Source organism: Montipora capricornis, chromosome 8 (genome assembly GCF_036669925.1).
Source record: "Montipora capricornis isolate CH-2021 chromosome 8, ASM3666992v2, whole genome shotgun sequence".
NCBI lineage: Eukaryota > Metazoa > Cnidaria > Anthozoa > Scleractinia > Acroporidae > Montipora > Montipora capricornis.
In genome coordinates, this window is record NC_090890.1 from 35,301,399 (window position 1) to 35,322,063 (window position 20,665).

The following is a 20,665-nucleotide window of genomic DNA, read 5'->3' on the forward strand; positions in this document are numbered from 1 at the left end:
ACATTTCCTGTAATTCCAAAGGCGCAAAATTACAGAGAATGTATGGAGACAAGAAAAGCAATATTTAGGAATTCCAAAGAACGGATACCAAGTCTAGTTCATCTCAGTTGTGAACATGAACTTATTTGTTTGGTTTATGAAGGCGAAATTCTATAAAGTAGAGTTATGTACAGTATATTTTGCTTGAATTTCCATACAAACTTTTGAATTTCCCGCCATGTTGCCGTGATTACCCATGATGCAATCAAGAGCGTGAACTCGTCTATGGGCTACATATCGCCATCACCTACGTTTGCCAAAAAACTTCTCCTTGATTAATTTGTATCGTCTCACTTCTGACGTATTGCGAGCACTGGATGATCTTTGATGGTTTAAAAAAAATTAAGAGATCTCATTTGACGACAGCGGGAAGTTTTATCGACCCGCAAGAAACAAACCAACTTAAAAGAGGGGTTTAGCAGTCGTGAATCAGGGAAAATATATACCGGCAAGCGTATAAATTCCATGATAATCATCTTTCTGTTATTGAACATAAAGCATTTACCTATTGTCAAAAAGAAGGGAGTTGCATTCAACATGTTCAGTGACCGATTAATTGGAGAACTCAGCCCATCCAACACGAGATTAACTTAAAAATTGTAATCTCTGCGCTTGAGATTTGAACAATGGAAAAAATCCATTTGTTTTGTACTATCATGTGCATGCATCAATGCATCAATAATAGAAATATATGATTATTAGGGAGCTCTAACAAGAACAACGATCTAAAAAAAATTTTCGAATAATATGATTTACGAATGTGAGAATGATATATACACGTGAGAAATGAGATGTTAATAGAACCCACTGGGAACTCGGAAAAAATCCGAGCACCAGATGGGATTCGAACCCACAACCCTCCGTGATCTAGTCGGATGCTCCGACTAGATCACGGTATCTCATTTCTCATTATAGCTCATTATAGCTTCCTTATAGTATAGCATCCATAGCATAAGTTCAGTCACAGAGGGTGAGCCCTCGGGGAAATAAGGAGAGAGTCCTTTCTATTACTTACGAGTCTGCTTTTATACTTTTACTCTAAGCATCTAGAAAGTTCTGTTGCAGCATGTATAGTGTATTACAAGGAATACTATTTGTGGAAACTGCTGAGTCACATGAAAGATACAAAACACCAGAGAGTTGACACTTGAGTAGTGTAAACACTAGTGTTACACTGTGGTTCTCTCAAGTGTGACCGCAACCAATGAGAGATCTTTTGTTCTCGTCCACCAGCATGTCGGTGATGACGTAACGTCAAAACCGCCTAATGAATACTATTTCCTGTTACTGTAATAGTTATTTAAGGGCGGGTAGTATTCCCGGGAGTCATGGATAAGTGCTCTCCAAAGGTCTCTGTCAGCCATCGTCACTGCTATCTCCTTCGTCTCCCGTTTCAACCCTGTGTCTAATCGTAGGCTGTCAACAAAGGTTAATCTCGGTCTCTCTCTGCTCCTGTGTTCATGCGTGGACTCTTATGATCAAAGTACAAGGAGGTGAAGGATGAGCTCAGGATGGCGTTGAGCATGACCAGCGCTGGCTAGCCTCATTCTCCTCTGTGCAAGTTTGGAGCTGACCATTTTTTTCTCTTACTTCAGCATGAAAATACTAACCCAATCAAAAGAACTTAACACCACAGTGCGTATTTAACGGCTATTTTTCCCCGGGGGGAGGGGAAATCAACAAAATGTCTGTTTGACCGGGGATATTTAGCGGTGATTTGACAGCTGGCGTCCACAAAAGCCGGGACAACAGCGCGGACATTGACTCTCTCACCACTAGACCACGAAAGGCTACGTGACGGATCAGGGGGAAATATTTATTAAAGAATTGTGCACGTGACCGACTAGAATCCAGATTTCGCGCGGCCATTTCTTTCTCCTGCCTGTATTCTCCAAGCGCTCGACTAACTCAGCGGTGAAAAAGAGACTGGCCGTAGTCTAGGATTTTCATTTCAAGCTTCTTTGCTCACTTCACTGCAACATTTCATGATAGCAATGAAGTTTTGCCATCTGCCATGTGCTGTAGAATAAAGACTCTACTATGGACATCAACTAACCCCTTCGAGCCGGTTGGTCGATGCCTTTCACAGGTATTGCCCTCAGGTTTTTGTTTGAGTCGACAGAACTGCCATAAAAGTAACAATAAAATCCAAAAGCATGTGAGCGACAACCTGTATTACAACAAATACTGAAGCTACATTATTACCAATTGGACCAAGGATGACAAGCTTTTGGATCTGATAAGAACTTTTGTGCCTTCTAATCCGGTCGGTTTTGGGACAGCTTAAGCTGAACTCAGGTTTTGTTGTGGGATATATATCTTTTACAAGAGATCCATGCCTTTAATTTATATCCTCACGAAGGATGCCGTAGCCGGACTAATTTGTAGTACAGAGAAGGCGTTTAAGGAATGGCTGGCAATATTGAATTGGGATTCCTCAGATCTCAGGCGTAAATATTTAAGCTTCTCACAAATGTATAAAATTGTCTTTGGATATGGCATCCCATAAGTCATTTGCCAGTCTGAAAATAGGTGTCTCAAAGGTTTACATTTATCTACTTTTTAGAACTTTTCTAACAACAGACATCACAAATCCATAGAAAGATTTTACGGCGAATTAAAACTACTGAGTTGCACATTATATAGTATACAGTGAATGCAATGATAAACCACTACGAATTGCGCACTTGTTGTATGGTCAAAAACTATCATTGCTTACTGGAATATTAATTAACTACTTGTCATCCTCCCAACGGAGGGACCCTAATTAAGAATTATTCTTCACGTCTTTGTTCAATCCAGTACCCAGAGCCTCCGTTACCCTTGTTCGGCGGAAAGGGTGCGAGAGGCTCTGGAATAATCAAAAACCCGAACCGGAAAACTCTGGTTCCGATTGAATAACTGCGATGGCGTGAAACGTCTTTAGACCACATCTGGAAATTCAAACTTTAAGAAATGAGGTTTCTTCCTCTAAAGTAGATCACTTCCATAACGCATTGGACTACGCTCTCAAAAGGTTAGGGAAATCTGAACTCTTACATGAAAAGGAAGATCAGTATGAGGCTTTATAGAACATAGTGTCAATTTAGGAAATATTGCCGCCGGTACGTATTTGACTATTACATTTTAAACGAAATCAAACCGTTTTTCAACACGCAGTCAAACATGGCCTTTTTTTGGGATTTGCCTCTCATTACCGACCGCTGATCAAGAGAACGAGAGCTCGAGTGTTCTTTGTTCTTGTTAACAATAACTCTGTCACGGACTCGAAGTAATCATGTTGATTTGAAAGTAAGTGTAGAATTCAGTGCACGGATTGAACCAGATGAATCAGATTAAGCGAATATCTTATACCTATATACCTATAAGTCCCAAAAAGAATCGGTTTTCAATGTTCAATATAGAACAAAGTCTTTTAGTTTCTTTGGTACTTGTCTTTCGCGACCGGTCGTGGAGACTTCACAAGTATGGTATCCTCCATACCCAGCTTGGAACAGTCTTCCTCCCCTTGTCGCGTACCTTCTTGATCAGCAGGGAGATCTTCAACTTCCGTCCCTTGAAGTACTGGTTGCTCTTCTTGCGAAGCAATACTTAATTGTTCATCTCTTTCATGGTAGAGCTTCGCGTGTGTACTATTCCTCTTATACTGGGTTCCTTCATGCTACTCTTGCCACACTTGTCAGTCAGTTCATAAGGTTGACTCTCAAAAGGGGTGCGGGTCCACTTGTTTATTCACTGTCACCGGCCACCAAACCGCTTTTTTCCGCATTGCGGGTTCTGTCAGCATATTCTTTCATATTGACCCTTCTGCCTCTGTCTCGATATCTTACTTCTTCATCCAGTTTAGCAGCCTCCCTCAACTCTGGAAGTCTTGTGCGCAGTTTTCTTCTGAATGTTACCCCTGTTGGTCACGCACCTGTACTGGGATGGGAAGTGTTCCGCTAAGCAACTAAATAAGTTTGTACTGCTTTCCTCCAATCTTCTCTTTCAACTTGGGCAATTTGCATTCGCTTTAAGGAGAGACAGGTTCTGGCGCTCGATCTCCCCTTTAATTTGCCTGGGGCCACAATGGAGTGATCTTTCCGTGTTTCATGCCATTATCCTTAAAAATGTTAGAAAAGACTCTACCACAAAATGAGGACCCTCGTCACTTCTAAGGCAAACCATGGGTCGAAAACATTCTCTCTAGGCTACTGATGGCCACATCTGCTGTGTTTTTCTTTGAGATGCTAACTTCCACATATCTAATGTAATAGTCAGTCACTGCAAAGACATAGTCTCCTGATGGCAGTGGACCCATGAAATCAATTGAAATGTCTTGCCAAGGACTTTGAGGCACTTAAGTCAGGTGAAGAGGTTCGGGATTGCTCGGTCCACTCACAACATGACACCCATGGCATATTCTGCAAAATGCTTCAGCTTCCTTATCACAACCTGGCCACCAGACCTTTATCCGCAAGCTTTGCTTCATTCTGGCCATCCCTTGGTGTCCTTCAGGACAGGACTAATTCAATTTGTTTTGTACGCCGCCTGTTAGGTACAACAATTCTGGTTCCCCGAATTACAAATTTCGGATTGGTTTGTACTTTGCACATGTTGGATTCTCCCAATTTTCTGTCTCAATAATCTGTCGTACATACTTCAATTCAATGAACGAAATGATATATAAAATGAATCATATACTGAAATGCGGATATTAAATCAAGTAAAGCTATGATCCTCGCATTTATGGACGCAATTTAAACAACTGCGTAGAAAAGCCTGAAAAATTCAGGACTTCAACGAGGTTCATTGTTAAAATTGTGTCCATAACTGCGAGGATCATAGCTTTACTTGATACTTTAATTCTTTATCTACTGCATTCTCTTGTTCTATTTCTTCTATACTCATCGCTCGTGGCACTGCTGTGTTAGCTACGAATCTGGTGTATTCTTCTGCTACATTCCTAGGCTGTGGTTGTTCAGTCTTCGTGAGGCGTGACAACGCATCTTCAATGTTCGTTGACCCTAACTAATACTTCACAGAGAATGAATATGTTTGTAACTGCAGGACCCATCGCTCAATTCTTGCCGAGGGCCTAGACTGCGCTGAGTGAATGAACTCCAAAGATTTGTGGTCCGTCCACAGTTCAAAATCTAACCCATAAAGATACACATGAAACTTCTCACAGGCCCATACATAACCTTACATCACCATTTGGCTTAGGTACAACCACAAAAGCCCACGGAGTTAAGCCATCAACCTTCTCAATGATGTCTACCTTTAATCACGCATCACGATTTCTCTTGATCATTTCCTTTAAACTGAATGCAGGCCGCCTCAAAGGTTGCGCAACTGGATCTGCTGATCGATATGAAGTTTCAGTTGAAAGTCCTTGAACTTTCCTATTCCTGTAAATATATCCTTGTATCTTCTGGTTATCTCACTGTAATCTGCCACAAGATTCAACGGGCCTTGCAATTTTAGGACTCCCAGCGCAATGGCTGATTCTCTTCCTAGTAGTGGTTCTTTTCGCCCTTTGATAACGGTAAATTCAGCTGAAACACATTTGCTGCCTACTGTCAGATCTGCTATAAACGTTCCTATGACTTCAAGAGGTGTAACTGCACCATAAGCATGCAGCTTCTTAGTTTGCATCCTTTCGTGATACGCAATATGTTGCTTCTTCAATAGCTCCCACAATGCTGTACTAATGACATTTGCACCTGCTCCAGAATCAATGATCAATTTCACTGGGATACCCCCAATGTATACTGTGATCTTCCTTCCTCCTTGAACATCATCAGTGACTGCAAAGACATACTCATCTTCTTCCTCCTGACAATCTTGAGCCTGCATGTATACCGAACCCGGGATCTACTCGAAACTTCTGTAAATTTGGTTTTGCTTAAATTTGCAAACTGCCCCCGTTGAGAATATTTGGAGAACGTTTTTTCCCTGGCCGGACACTGGGGATCTCTGGCAAAATGACCACACCTACCACACCAATAACACTCGCCTCTCATTGCGGCGCATTATCTCGAACATTCCGTCCTGGCATTCTATCATTGACTCGATTTACTGATCCACTTGGCAGACTCACACTCTAGGTCGACCTTTTGACTGCCTCAAAATTCCGGGAAATTTCTTGTGACTTTTGAAGTGTGAGTGTTTGGCCTTTTTCCAGACGTTTACGCCGTAACTCATTGGAACGACACTTTGAGATAATTTGATCCTGGATCTGTGTTTTCATTTGATCTCCACAATCGCACTGCTGAGGTTTCCGCCGCAGTCGTACTGCAAACTGGTCAATTGCTTCATCTTCCCCTTGCACCATTTCTCTGAATAAATGTGGCTCGTGTGGAGTGTTCACTTGAGTGATCATGCGACGAAGTGTGGAAAAAACGCATGATCGTCATTCTGATACTCCTTTGCACTCCCTGTATCACGCAGAACATTATAAATATCTTGTATATCTGGTCCAACGCAATGACGAAGCAATGATCACCTTTGCACTTTGTTATCATCTTTGTCGGGAATAATAATGAAACCTTTTTCCCCCACGTACAGTTCAAAACTATGAAGCCATCGCTTCCACTCAGTGCCCACACTACTCGGATCACTATTGGCATGAAATGGTCGAGTTCCCCTCAATTCATTTTCCGTCACGAACGTTATTTACACCCTAAAAAGCACCCTCTTTGCCAGTTGTAGAATTTAGTGGACGTTTGAACTAAACTCATCGAATATCCGCACGCTCTCCATTTACCCTTCATGTCAACTATCCCAAATATCTTTCATCATGTAAGTTACATGAAATATCCCACAGATCTACAATACTCGTCACATTTGTTGGAACACCCACACCCGTTTCCCCTTCCTCCAAGGTTGATTTCCACAACTACTAGTAGTCGCCCGAAAAATTCTCACACAACATTGAATTGGGGGAAGGGGGATGTGGTATAAGCTACGATCTTGTAACACGATGATTCTGACCATTCGTTAAGTGTTCCAACTAAATATGTCTAGTATTGTAGGTATCGGAGAGGCTGAACATTTACGCACGCATGCGCTGACGGAATGTTTGAAGACGAGACGAGAAAAATATGCAGTACCTCCAGACGTGGCGCTGGAGCGTCGTACCAAACGAGTCATCCCGGGATTTCGGCCCGTGCGATCGCTTTTGGACGCAGTTGGCACTTTGCTGCTTTCTGCTACCGACCTCGCCTCCCGGTACGGCATTGAGGGAGGGATATGTCGGCCCCTAAACCATATGAGACAAATCCCACGCCTACTCACAGCTCCAAACCGCCCTTGTCATTACAATTTAACGTAAGAGTTCCATGGCTTATATATTCAAGAGAAAAGTCATTTTATCTGTCATATGGTAAAGCACTGGAGTCGCAGATTACAAAGTGCACGCATGCGCCCTGCCAAAGGTAACATACGTGCATGCATAAAACTTTATTTCATCTCGAATTTCAGAATAATATCTTCGAGACATTACAGCTAACATACATAATAGATACAGATACATAACTAAATATTAAATAATATTTAAAGATATATTAATCAAAACGAAAAGCCGCTGTACAAAATCCGGCCCTGGATTAGTTTAAAACCAGTAAACTCAGTGGTACGGGAAAAATCAGGTAACGCATTTCGCAACGTACTTAGCTAATACGTAAGAAAAAGAACTAAGACCACAACTGGTTGTTCTAGGTTTATTGAGGGACAGAATGTAATTTCCACGAAGATCGTGCATAAGAAGAGAACGGGAGAGACAACGTATTTTTCAGAAATGCAGGACAAACCTTTTCTTTCTTTAACTACTTTTATACAATAATACGAGGAAATTTTGAATGCGCTTATTGCATAGAGATGTAGAGTTTGACTTAAGTGGTACGTAGGAGGACAGGTAATCGCAGATATAAATCCCATTACTCTCTTATTTACATTATACCGTTTCTTTGACAAGAAATTACTAAAGGCCAGGCCGAATTTCCTATGATAAAAAGTCTACGTTAACAGCACGCACCTTGGCTACTCCTGTATATCGGCCTAGAAATATTCTTCTCGCTACTTTTTCCTCATTTGATGAGGACCAGTCTCCGCTTGCCTCCTTCATGCCAAAAAGGAATTCTGGGTAATTCGGCCGTTCCATGACAAGGGAAGACTCCCGATTCTCATTTCATAGATTTTCTTATGAGTGTGGAGCCACCCAGTCCTACCGGCAAAATACAGCATCGATTGAAGTTTTTAGCTTTCAAAACTTGCTCAAATTGTATCGGTAGGTCCTGGAATTCGTCCATAGAAAGGCCAGAGAGACGACTTCACTGATGCTGTCAACCGCCATGTTTACAACAGAGCACTAGGCGTTCCAGTCTGCATGAAATCATCTCTCACCTCTGTCTCGAGAAGACCAGACACGCACGGTTCTTACGTTACGTTTATGCCCCTGTAGAATCAACCGAAATCTCAACTCCTTGTCAAAAGTTAACCAGCATCTTAATATTTTTGGTAGGCTACAATACTCCGTCACATTTGTTGGAACACCCATCGGCGTTTCCCCCTTCCTGAATGGGGGAAGGGGGATGTGGTATAAGCTACGATCTTGTAACACGATGATTCTGACCATTCGCTAAGTGTTCCAACTAAATATGTCTAGTATTGTAGGTACTGTATAAAAACGATCTTAAAATAGCAAGAAAGCATTGACACTTGTTGATTGTTACTAATATAGTAACAACTTGTCACTGCTAACGTTTGAATTCATAGAGGGTTTTAGCTCCTGGACATACAATGTCTCTTTTATTTTACAACGATAACATGTTTTTCCCGATGCAATATCTAAATTGTCCCATTTGAATGCTGTGTCCAGTCGTTGTGATATGGTCGGCAATAGCTGAATGGTAATCTTTCACCGCTTGTGTTAAAGTGTTCAGTTTTTCTGTCATGTAATCTTCATTTAGTCTTTGCAATGTAGAAATAGTCTCAGTCCCAGAAGCTTGCTTTCTATATGACTTTTGACATTTGAGAGCGATAATTCATACAAGTGGTCTTTGTGATGAAAAAGTGATTTTATCTTAAGTTACCATGGACGAAGAATGAGAGTTATAGGCTTTTGACTTTTTTCGTGACTTCATATTCTCTTTTTAGGACGTAAGACCCTAGCAAGTAATACGTCATCATTGCATAAATTGTTACGTCTGAGTCAAAACACAGTTGTATGAATTAATAGCTTTTCGCAATTTTACGTTCACTTGTCAACTGCAAAACAAAATTCAAGTGTCACCATGAAATGTTGGCTTGTATTTAAAAAGGCTAATTCCACACTGAGTTGGCGCGCTTTCTTTGTGGATGATCCTCGGTGGATGGGCAGCATTGAAGTGAGTATACAGCAATATTGGCGGAATTGCACGCGTGCGAGTGTGTCGCCATGCCGCAAGTACTCTTCGCCGCTCGTAAAATTTTCCGTCGCGGGGGTTCACCGTCTTTTCGTTACCACTAAATACGTCTAAAGTAAAATAGAAAACAACGAAGGGTATTTCACATTCTTGGTTTTGATACTCTTCGCCGAAAAGTAGCAATTACCTAGCTTCGGCAGGCGGAAAAATACGTTTGCTCACAAATGAGAATGAATAATATTCATGTTGGACATCTTAAAATGTTAAAATCTGATTGCGACACGCTCGAAAAAATTATACGTCTTTCTGATTGAAACATCTTAGGGCTTTTTTAAATGAAAGTTAACTGAAAAGGAGACACCTTCAAAACTGCTATTCACACAGTCTTTATCACTCTAAAACGAGTATAAATGGTCCTTCGACGTATCCAAAGAGGCACGAAATTCTAACCTGCTCGTGTTTATGAATAATTTTTAGTTCCAATTGAAGTTCTTTAGTTTTCTCGTTTTTGTGCCCTTTTTGGAGGCCTTGGGTGCAAATTTTGAAGGTTTCCCTGGCTGAAAATATGATCAAGAAAAGAACTGAAGGTGCAAAACGCGAATGCGTCTTCAAATGGAAAACGAAATATTCATCATTGACAAGTTAAGGGACTTTTCAACCAGGTTGACTATGGCTTAAAACGTTACGATTCAAAGACCCAAATATTCATTGTTTATTACGAAATCTCCATCGATTACCTTCGCTAGACTTATGCAAGAAGTAGACGATGTACAACGACAAAGAACAAAAGGAATGGAAGAGATATCTGAAGTCGGCGATGAAGCTTAGCATCTCAGTTTGGTATCAGTGGAAGTTGTCTCGTGTCTAGTAGATTTGGGAAATGTAGTTCAGTCAGGTTCGTGTTTATGTTTACTTTTTTTTTCCACTTGTTACGGGAGTGCAGGGTTGGTGCTTTGATGAGAGAATTCGTCCTCGACCACTGTGACTCGGGTTCCATCTCAGACTCACATGGGGGCTTAGTTTGTCCACTCATATTTTAATGCGGGTATTTCGGGGCTTTTCCCTTTTGATAAACCATCGTTTGAAGCAGTCTGCTTTGCAATTAATTTTCTCACATTTCCCCAATTAAAAAAGCTTTTGTCCTCGGTCAGTTTAGCTGTAGACATTTTTTTTTAATACAAGGGCAAGGATGTAGAATTTTGAATGGCTTCCCCCCAACATAGACCTGGTAACTAATAAAGTGTCGTAAAAGAAATTAAGAACAAGAAGAAAAAAGTCTTGCGTTCCAGTGGTTCACTGTGCAATTATCCGCATTTGAGTGACAAACATACAACACAATGCTTTACATAGCCTAACTTTTGAGAGTAAATATTTTCCCGAACTTTTGACTGACGGATAATGGGTTGTTAATTCGCTTTACCTTCTGCCTTAAAATTAAATTTCCAAATCACTACAAAGTAAATACATATACGTACGTAGCAACATGAGATAATGTATTCAACAAAAACCGCTTTTCTGCCAAAGACATATGTCATTTACTTAATTCATCAGTAAAGAAAGATAATCGATGCACAAAACCTGTAAAATCAACAGGCGAGCAATGAAACTTAAGCAATTGACCGGCCACAAACCAAATTGCAACCCGAGAGACAAGATCACGCCAATCATTGGAAAGAGCCGCAAGGTGAAAACGCAGATCAATATAAGCGATTTCTAATAATCGAATCAAAGGGGCGGCTTGATCCTAACATTACAGAGAGTATAAAACTATGCATATACCCGTATAATTCGTTTTCGGAAGATCGAGTCACAGTTGGTTATCGGCTCAGATTATCGCGGTAGGAAGGTTTATCAACACACCATAAAATTAACAAATCCACTCTGCTGCCACATTTCATTTCTATGAACGACAAATCCTTGAGTGTCTTCTCAAATCACGGAAACTTTACCTTGCGAGGATTTCTTATTGTGCATCATGTCAATTTGAAATTTTCGACGGAAACACTGATTCATTTTGAAAATCGCAATGACGTTACTATAAGCATATACTAGCGTACTTAATGCAAACTTTGAATCACCTCCTGCCTCTCCAAAGACAAGTGTGGCTCTTTTTATGATATTTTTGACGCTGTAACTAGCACAGTTTTCGATAGTCAGATTTCAAGAGAATAAACAAAATTAATATTTGAGGGGAAAGAGAATTGTGCTGATAAAATACAACCGGAACTTCATTTTACTTTAAAAATAGTTAATTTTGTCCTCTCTCTCAACAAAACAAATCGAGAAGGCAATAAAAAGTAGTGCACGGTAAAAAAATGCGAAATTTTCCACGACAAAGGAAGTACTTTCTCAAAAAGTATACAAGAATCGTCGAAGCTAAAAGTCGGTACGTAGAAAATAAAAATATACTGATCCATCTCATTCATTAATTAAAATAGACGTTCTGATTTGAAAAAAATGATTTTGTTCCGAAAAAGTCTTCAGATGGGATGAGAAGATTTAACTTGATTCCTTCTTTGCGTACTAAACAATAATTATGGTAATAATCGGTTCATTGTAGAAACTGAGCACAAGTCACTTATGCAAAATCATGGTGAGACTGGATCAAATCAAAGCGGATCATATGAACTCAGTATTATTTTTAAGCGGAAGAACAACCTCGTGCGATCAAACTCAACGCACACAAAAATCGCACTCAAGACATACGTATACTGGGGAAATGTGAGCGCTCTGTCTATAACACAAGGGTCGTATTTAATAATTACATCATCAGCTGCCCTGAATCCGAATTGATAGTAAAATGGGAAGGAAAGTGTTTATAGCTTTGACTTTACTTCATTTATATCACTTGTATTCTATATGTTGTCTATCGGAAAAGGGACCAACATAAAAAAAACATGATGTGAGAAAAACGTTCTAGATCTCCTGATCAGTTATCATTAATGCACTCACAAAACAGCGCAAAACAAGAAAAGCGTTCGAGTTGTGCCATCATGAGCAAATCTCAAGAGCAAAGATTTCAATATTCAAGTTTATCCCAAGATCAGTTTTCCCATAAGAATTACTAAAAAACTGCGACGAAAAAGCTGGGTCATGGAAGGGGTGCGTGTTCCTCCAATGGCTCGGTCACTGAACATTTTGTGTGTTAGTCTTTATCTCCCTTTGGCAACTGGTGAATGCCCTACGTTCCATTACAGAAAAAATAATTGTGGTGGGAGTTTCGCTGTTTATTAATTTCCCTGATTTTCAACTGCTAAACAACCCCTATCTGAGTCGTAGATTTTTCGGATCATTATCAGCATCCTTTTCTTTCCTGCGTCTCGCTAAAAATTTTCCACTGATCTGTTCTCAAACCGAACTCTCAACCATTACAGTATCGTCAAATGTTCACGAAAAGTCAGAAGTGCAATTAGAACTAGTGTCACCGATTTTTCCAGAGCGCTTCAGTTATACCAAAGATATTAAATAATTAAATAATTAAATGAGATAAATTTCCTCTTACCTCGTATTAAAGTAGTGTTAAAGCTACATAAGAAAGGGACATGTACCTCGTTTGCCACTTGAAGAACAAACAATTCCAACGGTACCTTAAGGTGACCGTGAATATATGAAAATTTCTTATTTCAAAACTTATACAGCGACACAAATCCGGCATTGTCGAATACTCTTTAAACAGTCCAACCTTATCGACAAGTGGGTTTTTTGTTAACAGCAAACTTAATTAAACATAATAATAAAACGTTCTCTGGTTAAAAAGGAACCACCAGCTTTCGACTGCCAGGACGGACCTACGGCCTTCAATGGGTGAAAGCGAAATGAAAGGTGATACAAATTAAATTCGGAAAAAAATATTGTGTGAAGATTACAAAGCGATCATGAAATTTACAAATTTGAAAAGAATGTAACACTGTCCATGTCGGAGGACGCGAATTAGACTGTCCAAAAACAAGAGTAAGAGAAACAGATAGACGGTGAGTGATCACAAGTTCTCAGTAGCACTATTTAATGACCTCTAATTTGGTATCTCGTTTACTTAACTGCCTCGACTCGTTTGGCAACTGACGAGGTAAAGCGGCTAATATGGGAAGTTAGTTATTAGATGCCACCTTTTTTGATCGGATATGGTCATTAAATTTATTGATTTCTCTGTAACATTTCAACCTCTTTCGGAGCAATGAAAGTGAAGGCATACGAATCTAGTGCGAGCACTTCAAGGCTGTACTTATAAATTCAGTATGTGCATTCAACAAGGCGCTGAGATATAAATATTCGTTCAGTAGCGGCCAAACTGTCGAGAATTTTCGTTGCCAAAAACACTGGAGATTCCTACCTGAAATGTTTTCTAAACGATTCGCAGGAGGGGAAATACAGTCCTTTCTGACATCAGTCACTTATTGAAGACGTGGGTCAGTTATTTGCCAATTTAGCTCTCGGTAAAAGAAACTTAGTACTTTTCAGTAGGTTTATTTTTGCAATTTTTCGCACTCAAAGTTCAGCTAACAAATTCAAGGTAGGAAATTAATAGTTGGACGGGAAGAGGATACTATCGATTTCTGAGAGCTAAAATAATCAAGTTGCCATTGGTTAAATCAAACTAAGGTTACCCGTGTATACCAGTTTCCCCACTTTTACCCATATGGATGGTATGCGACTATGCCTCAATCGATGAGAATACATGAAGAATACATATCTCAGTCGTACTAACCGAATTCGAGGTCTGTATTGTTAGTAACGGACCGAGATTTTTTCCGCTGATATGAGCTAGGGCCATGAATCAACGGGGAAAAGCAAGTAGTCGTAACTTTATTGCAGTTAGTGAGTAAAGTGAGACAAATGATTACAGGAAGGGGGAATATTCTTTAGCTGTTATGCAAACAAAAAAAAACAGGAATGAAATTTAACATTTTGTTTGACGGCTGAAACAATTCCGTTGATGGTAACGGATAACTATTAATATTCTATCAACTAATGATTTAGCGGACTTGAAAAAGTGACAATATAAGTCAACAGAAGAGATTATAAAATTCGTTCTCCAACAAATGTTGTTATCAACTCCTGACTTTGGAATTGTTACGCAGGAACTTGAACAAACACAAAGCGAGTTTCCTTTGCGAATTCAGGTATGGTCTTCTCCCCCATTTTCTCATTCCACGGCGGTAAAAGTATTAAGGTTTTTAGCGTCTTTTTCTCGGCTGAGAGAAAGACGAAACTAACATTTCTGTAGATATTGTTCTGGCAGATTAATTTGCATGAAAACTTTGGTCAAACAAGTTCATCTAATAAACGCCAGTATTTTTCTCTTTTTATGTAAAAAAATTTGATCGCATTGTCTCTGAAGTAGGAGATTATACCAGTAGCTTGGTTAATTAAAAAAAGCGAAAATTTCTGGAATTATAAATGGCGGAGATAACTAACTAAGGGAAAAAATGCAGGTGCAACTATTTCGTGTTTTGATAGACAACCGATTATTTTTTGCCTTAATGTTTAGCGAAACAAAAAGCGGAGTTGATTAACACTGTCCCCTGGGGATGGGGTGTGGAAATATCTAAATGAAAAGCAAAAGCTTCGCATTTAATTTTAACTTATTAAGGTCCTCACCTATTTCATGGAAAAAGGTCACTGATTTTTGTTACTTTATTGTGTTCGTTACAGATCCCAGCGAAACGAAATGGTTCATTTTCGAAGTAATTCAACCCCGGCCTTGGTGTTTTCACTTGTGTTTGCGATCCTGAGTTATTTTGCTGCAGCGAACAACAAGAGCAGCCAACTACCCAACAATGCGGTGAGCAAAAAGTAAACCACTGGTTCAGTAGATACAAAACTAAATAACTTGTTTTCTCAATTAGGGATACATTGATAAAAATTAATGAGTCACCTCAAAACAAAAGAAGTTTTCCATGGGGAGGGGAGGGTGAAAGGGACGCTGTGGGGCGTGGGTTGTCAGTAAGTGTGAAGAGGAGGTGTCACTCGTTTTGCATGATTAGAAATTAGATTTAGTCGTAACTGTGAATAATCCGGGAATTTATTTCTTCCTTTTTTTTTTTCCTTTTAAACGAACAGCCTGCTTCCCTTTTCTATGGAGGCATTCCTGGAATGCATGGAAAGCCTGGGTCACCTGGGTTACCAGGCCGTGACGGAAGAGATGGTCGTGAAGGGGCCAAAGGAGACCAAGGACAACCCGGTAAGGCTGGACCCCAGGGACCTCGTGGGGTAGTGGGTCCTGCTGGTGCAAATGGAAAGGATGGCGCAAAGGGAGAACGCGGTGTCCAGGGCCCTCCCGGCCAAAAAGGAGAGCGAGGAGAGAGTGGTGCAAGTGGAGCTCCAGGTGTGATGGCTTTTAAGAACTGGAAGGAGTGCGCCTGGAAAATTAGCGATGGCAAAGATCATGGCCTGATTAAGGTTAGCAATAAATTATCTTTTAGGCAAAAGAGAAGACATGTTTATATCGTTGGTAAACAGTCGCTGGAGAAAGTGAAACACATGTGCACGTCATTTCCTGGAAGAGGTCATTTCTTGTGTAGTAAACAGATAAATTAATCTGCTTAGTAGATATTAATTTCTTCTATTAAATAAAAAAAAATGGATAGATTTAAGCGCTGAATATTTACTACAGAAAAAAAGGGAAAACAATTGGAGGTAAAATCTTTGATTCACTTTGCCTGAAATTTAGAAGGATATGCTTTTCCTAAAACTTACACTTCAAGGTTCATTTAGTGATCCCTTATTTGATCTTTTCTGGATTTTTTTCTTATTGATTTGCATAATTATTTTTTTTTACAATTACTGCAAAATTCTCTCGCGCTCATTGGCTAATTTTTATTGTCAATAAGCGGACAGACACATAAATTTATAATTTATGCGATATTGACGAGATATTGCATGAAATTGAAGTTTCCGCATTTTTGTCTCGCGTTCTTCTCGTGTTTTCACTTAATTTTGACCCCTCTGCCTTTTTGTTATTGTAAAAAACAAATTGATTTCAGTTTTTCATGCGTCTGTCCTGTTATTGACAATGAATTTCGTCATAACATTGTCAACTGAGTAGTCTGCGGATCTACTCGGCTATCGCATCGTGGATCCACAGCTACTTTGACAAAGTTATGATCAATAACAGGACAGACACATGGAAAACCACAGGTAACCCAGGCTCACTGTGTGCGTCACGTAGGTATTAAAATACAGAGAACATATGAGGCGGAGTTTAGGTCTGAAAATTTGCTAGAAAATGGTAATAAAAATCGATAAAACTTACCATGTGGTGAGCTGTTGTTGTCTTTAATACGTACACGAAGTTTCGGGGAAAATGGTCCCCGTTCACCTTCCTTCATAATATAGTGACAAGGTAGGAGACGGAAGCCAGCGTCGGGACTCCGATCGACCCAAAACAAGCACGATTTTTCCCGCGAAAATCAAATCCAGTCGCTAAATAAACACGCCAGGTTCGTGAAATAGGAATTTCTCTAAACCATGAATCCACTCAAGCATCTCCAGGTAGCAACGCGGAGCCACCAGACTCCGTAAAACTTGTAAGTTAACCTGCTAAAATGGCGGCCAGAAAGCGTGGTACTCACGAAGTGCCCAATTCAAAATGGCACTGAACTCTGGACGCCTGGTGACGAGTATAATAAGTCTCCCTCGAGGGAGGGGAGTCCCAAATTGCTAAAAACAAAACTCACTGAGCAATTTGAGACTCCCCTCCCTCGAGGAAGACTTATTATACTCGTCACCAGGCGTCCAGAGTTCAGCGCCATTTTGAATTGGGCACTTCGTGAGTACCACGCTTTCTGGCCGCCATTTTAGCAGGCTAACTTACAAGTTTTACGGAGTCTGGTGGCTCCGCGTTGCTACCTGGAGATGCTTCAGTGGATTCATGGTTTAGAGAAATTCCTATTCCACGAACCTGGCGTGTTTATTTAGCGACTGCATTTGATTTTCGTGGAAAAAATCGTGCTTGTTTTGGGTCGATCGGAGTCCCGACGCTGGCTTCCGTCTCCTACCTTGTCACTACATTATGAAGGAAGGTGAACGGGGACCATTTTCCCCGAAACTTTGTGTACGTATTAAAGACAACAACAGCTCACCACATGGTAAGTTTTATCGATTTTTATTACCATTTTCTAGCAAATTTTCAGACCTAAACGTCGCCTCATATGTTCTCTATATTTTAATACCTACGTGACGCACACAGTGAGCCTGGGTTACCTGTGGGAAAACTGACATCAATTTGTTAAAGTGCAACTGATAGTCATAATCGAATGATAATTAAAAATAATAGTATAGTGATTTATTACCGACTTCTGGGAGCTGGAATTATCTCTACTTTTATGGCCGCTCATACATTTAATATAAGACGATTTTTATTACCCAGGATTGCGTGTTCACCAAGAACTTCTCTGATACAGCTCTTCATGTGGCTTGGACTGGTACTTTGCGAGTTTATGGCTGCACTAGTTGCTGTAAACGCTGGTACTTCACTTTCAACGGTGCTGAATGCTCGGCTCCCCTCCCTATTGATGGTGTTGTGTACTTACGCTTGGCGGGTCAAGAACCTCTCCGCGTCCGCCATATTGAAGGGCACTGCAACAACATTCACAAGGGAAAGGTGCGAGTGGGATTCTGGGTCGGCAATTGTCCTAGCTATGGAAATGCTGATGCCCACACAGGTTGGAATGCAGTGTCCCGAATCTTTGTTGAGGAAGTTCCTAAACCTCAAGCTTAGATATCAACATAAAAGCTTCAGTCCGGCAAAAGCTCTTTAAAGGGACATAAATCTTTTAAATTCACAATTACGTATACATAATTTGGATAATGGCGACTTTTGTTTGTTGGGGCTTCTTTTGATTGTAATAAACATTCTGCTGATTGGAAATAAAAGTTTCAACGCGACCAATACCTGCCTCTGAGTACAATGCTTATTACCTTGTCAGTCCTCTATATGTTTTTCTACATTCTTTTTCACAATGTGTTGTCAGGAGAGAATGGGACTTTTCCCTCAAAGTCAAACTTTTCGAATTCGTCACCAAACGTGATACCTACCAAAGCGGCCATTTTTTTCATATCATGCAGAACAGCAAAGCAGCTAAGTCTGTTATTTCACAACATCATTACAACTGACCAATCAGGTGTCTTTCTTTAAAAAAAAGATGTATTAGAAGCAAGGTGAACACACCAACTAGTTTTGGGCAACATTGAAAAAATATTATTGGAAGAGACCCATGTATATATTGGCTATTGACCAAGCGTGAGGTCAAGATGGCTGGATATTGGCCAAGTTCTTTTTTTGCGTGTTTATGGACCGAGAAGAGGTCGAGGTCCATAAAAATGCAAAAAAGAACCAGGCCATTATCCAGCCATCTTGACCGAAAAAGCTTGGTCATGATAAAGGATTTATTTTATGAGATAAAACACCAAAAAAAAAGTGATCTTTGATCTTGCAGGACCAAGCGAGAAATCCCGAGCGGGTAGTATAGCTCCATCTTGCCCGCTCAGGTAGCCAATCACAGCTTGCGATTTGGTTCATCTTGCCCGCACAGGGATGTAATAAGGGAATATGAACTCTTGTTCTTAGGCCATCGTAGCTTGATTAAGAAAATAACACAAACAGCGGTGATAAATTTTCAAAAGTGACCGTTACAATTTTTGAAAACTATATATATATCGTAAACAATAGGGGTCTGGAACCTAGATTGAGAAAAATGATCTGCAGCAGTACGTGTCTAGACATAATGAGAGAAGTAATAGCTAAAACAGCAATAACTTCTCACTACTAATTGTCTGCTGGAACTTCGATGAATTCTACATTGGCAAAACAAAACGAAGACTCCACGACAGAAAAACAGAACATTTCAAGGCCCTAGCTAAAAGTGACCATTCATGAGCCATTGCTGATCATGCGAAAACCACTGGCCACGACATTAAATGGATCACTTTGACATTTTAGCGTCCGGAAAAACTGACTTTCACTGCAAAATTAAAGAGACTTTGTTCATTCAAGAGCTAAAGCCTTCCCTTAATGTCAATATTAGTAGTCCTGTTGTTTCGTCATTCCCCGAGGCCTAAGACTGAGACCGGTAATTAACGGGTTCCCATTAAAGCCACCTGATTTTTTTCCGATATCTATAAGAGACAACTATTACGTTTAAGGGTCACTTCACTTTATTTCAGTCAAAGGGATAGCTCTTTGCAAAATTGCGATGAAAGTATTTAGTCTTGTTATGTCAAGCCGGTGTTTAACCCAGTCTCCCTCCTTGCTTCGCACTGAACAAACTTTAGCAAAGAGTCTCCTAACCGCGCGGGGAATTGATCCCAAAATCGCGAAAACCGGAAATAACACTCTCTCCATTTGGTGAGCAAGTACGTATCTCGAAACTTAACTAGGTGCTAATTGCAGAAGCCGTTTCTACCCGGACTCCAAAATGATAACAACTGTTTTAGGGAAAGGAGATAGATTTGAAGTGATAGGAAGATATGCAATGTATATATTGATTAAATTTAATTTTATCGGTTGCTATAGATCATCGGGATTTACAGCGTCTACTATTCCACGAACTTGCTGAAGTTACCTTTAAAATGCTACATATCGATCGCCACCACCTACGTACATTTGCCAAAAACGTTTATCTTGATTAATTTGTCAGTATTATCTCACTTCTGACATATTGTGGGCACTGAATGATCTTTGATGGTTTGAAAACATTAAAAGAGCTCACCAAGAAAAAAAAAAAACAACAACTCAAAAAAGATGGGTATAGCAGTCGTGAATCCGAAAAAATATATACCGACAAGCGTTGCTTCCATGGTATTGATTTTTCTGTTATTGAACATTAAGGCATTCACGAGTTGTCAAAGAGAGAGGAGTTGCATACAAAATGTTCAGTGATCGATCAGTTGGAGAAAGGCAGCCTTTTCATATTTTTGGGGTATTTTTTTAGGGTAATTCTGAAAATGGTTTGCAACCAATCTCTAGAGACACAGACAACAATGCTACAATGTACAAAGGCTGGCAGCCGAACAAAAGGCGCTAAAAATGAGAGATCTTTTGTTTTCGTCCTCCAATTTGGTGGCAATGACTGAACGTGAAAACCACCTATTGAATACTATTACCCGTTACTGCAATAGTTAAAGGTGGGTAGTATTCTCGGGAGTCATGGACAAGTGCATCTAGCCTCATTCTCCTTTAGATCTGTGCAACTTTGGAGCTGACCTTTGGAAGGCTGAGTCAAGGTGCTTTCCCATCACAA

The 20,665-nt window shown here is 40.1% G+C and overlaps 2 protein-coding genes across 5 annotated transcripts in view; both read left to right on the plus strand.

Annotated features, from left to right (window-relative positions):
* LOC138014533 (collagen triple helix repeat-containing protein 1-like) overlaps positions 1-20,665 on the plus strand; it is a 42,140-nt gene that overhangs the window by 8,285 nt on the left and 13,190 nt on the right. The gene's annotated exons all lie outside the window — the stretch shown is intronic.
* LOC138014535 (collagen triple helix repeat-containing protein 1-like) lies at positions 9,292-18,311 on the plus strand. Of its 3 annotated transcripts, XM_068861641.1 has the most exons (5): positions 9,310-9,407; positions 10,172-10,320; positions 15,078-15,207; positions 15,486-15,824; positions 17,794-18,311. In XM_068861641.1, exons 3-5 carry the CDS (start codon positions 15,094-15,096, stop codon positions 18,142-18,144), a joined length of 804 nt encoding a protein of 267 aa, XP_068717742.1. In that variant the 5' UTR covers positions 9,310-9,407; positions 10,172-10,320; positions 15,078-15,093; the 3' UTR covers positions 18,145-18,311. The 3 variants fall into 3 exon arrangements, with proteins under 3 accessions (XP_068717740.1, XP_068717742.1, XP_068717741.1); XM_068861639.1 differs by lacking the exon at positions 10,172-10,320 and having other exon boundaries at positions 9,292-9,407; XM_068861640.1 differs by lacking the exons at positions 9,310-9,407; positions 10,172-10,320 and adding an exon at positions 14,406-14,545.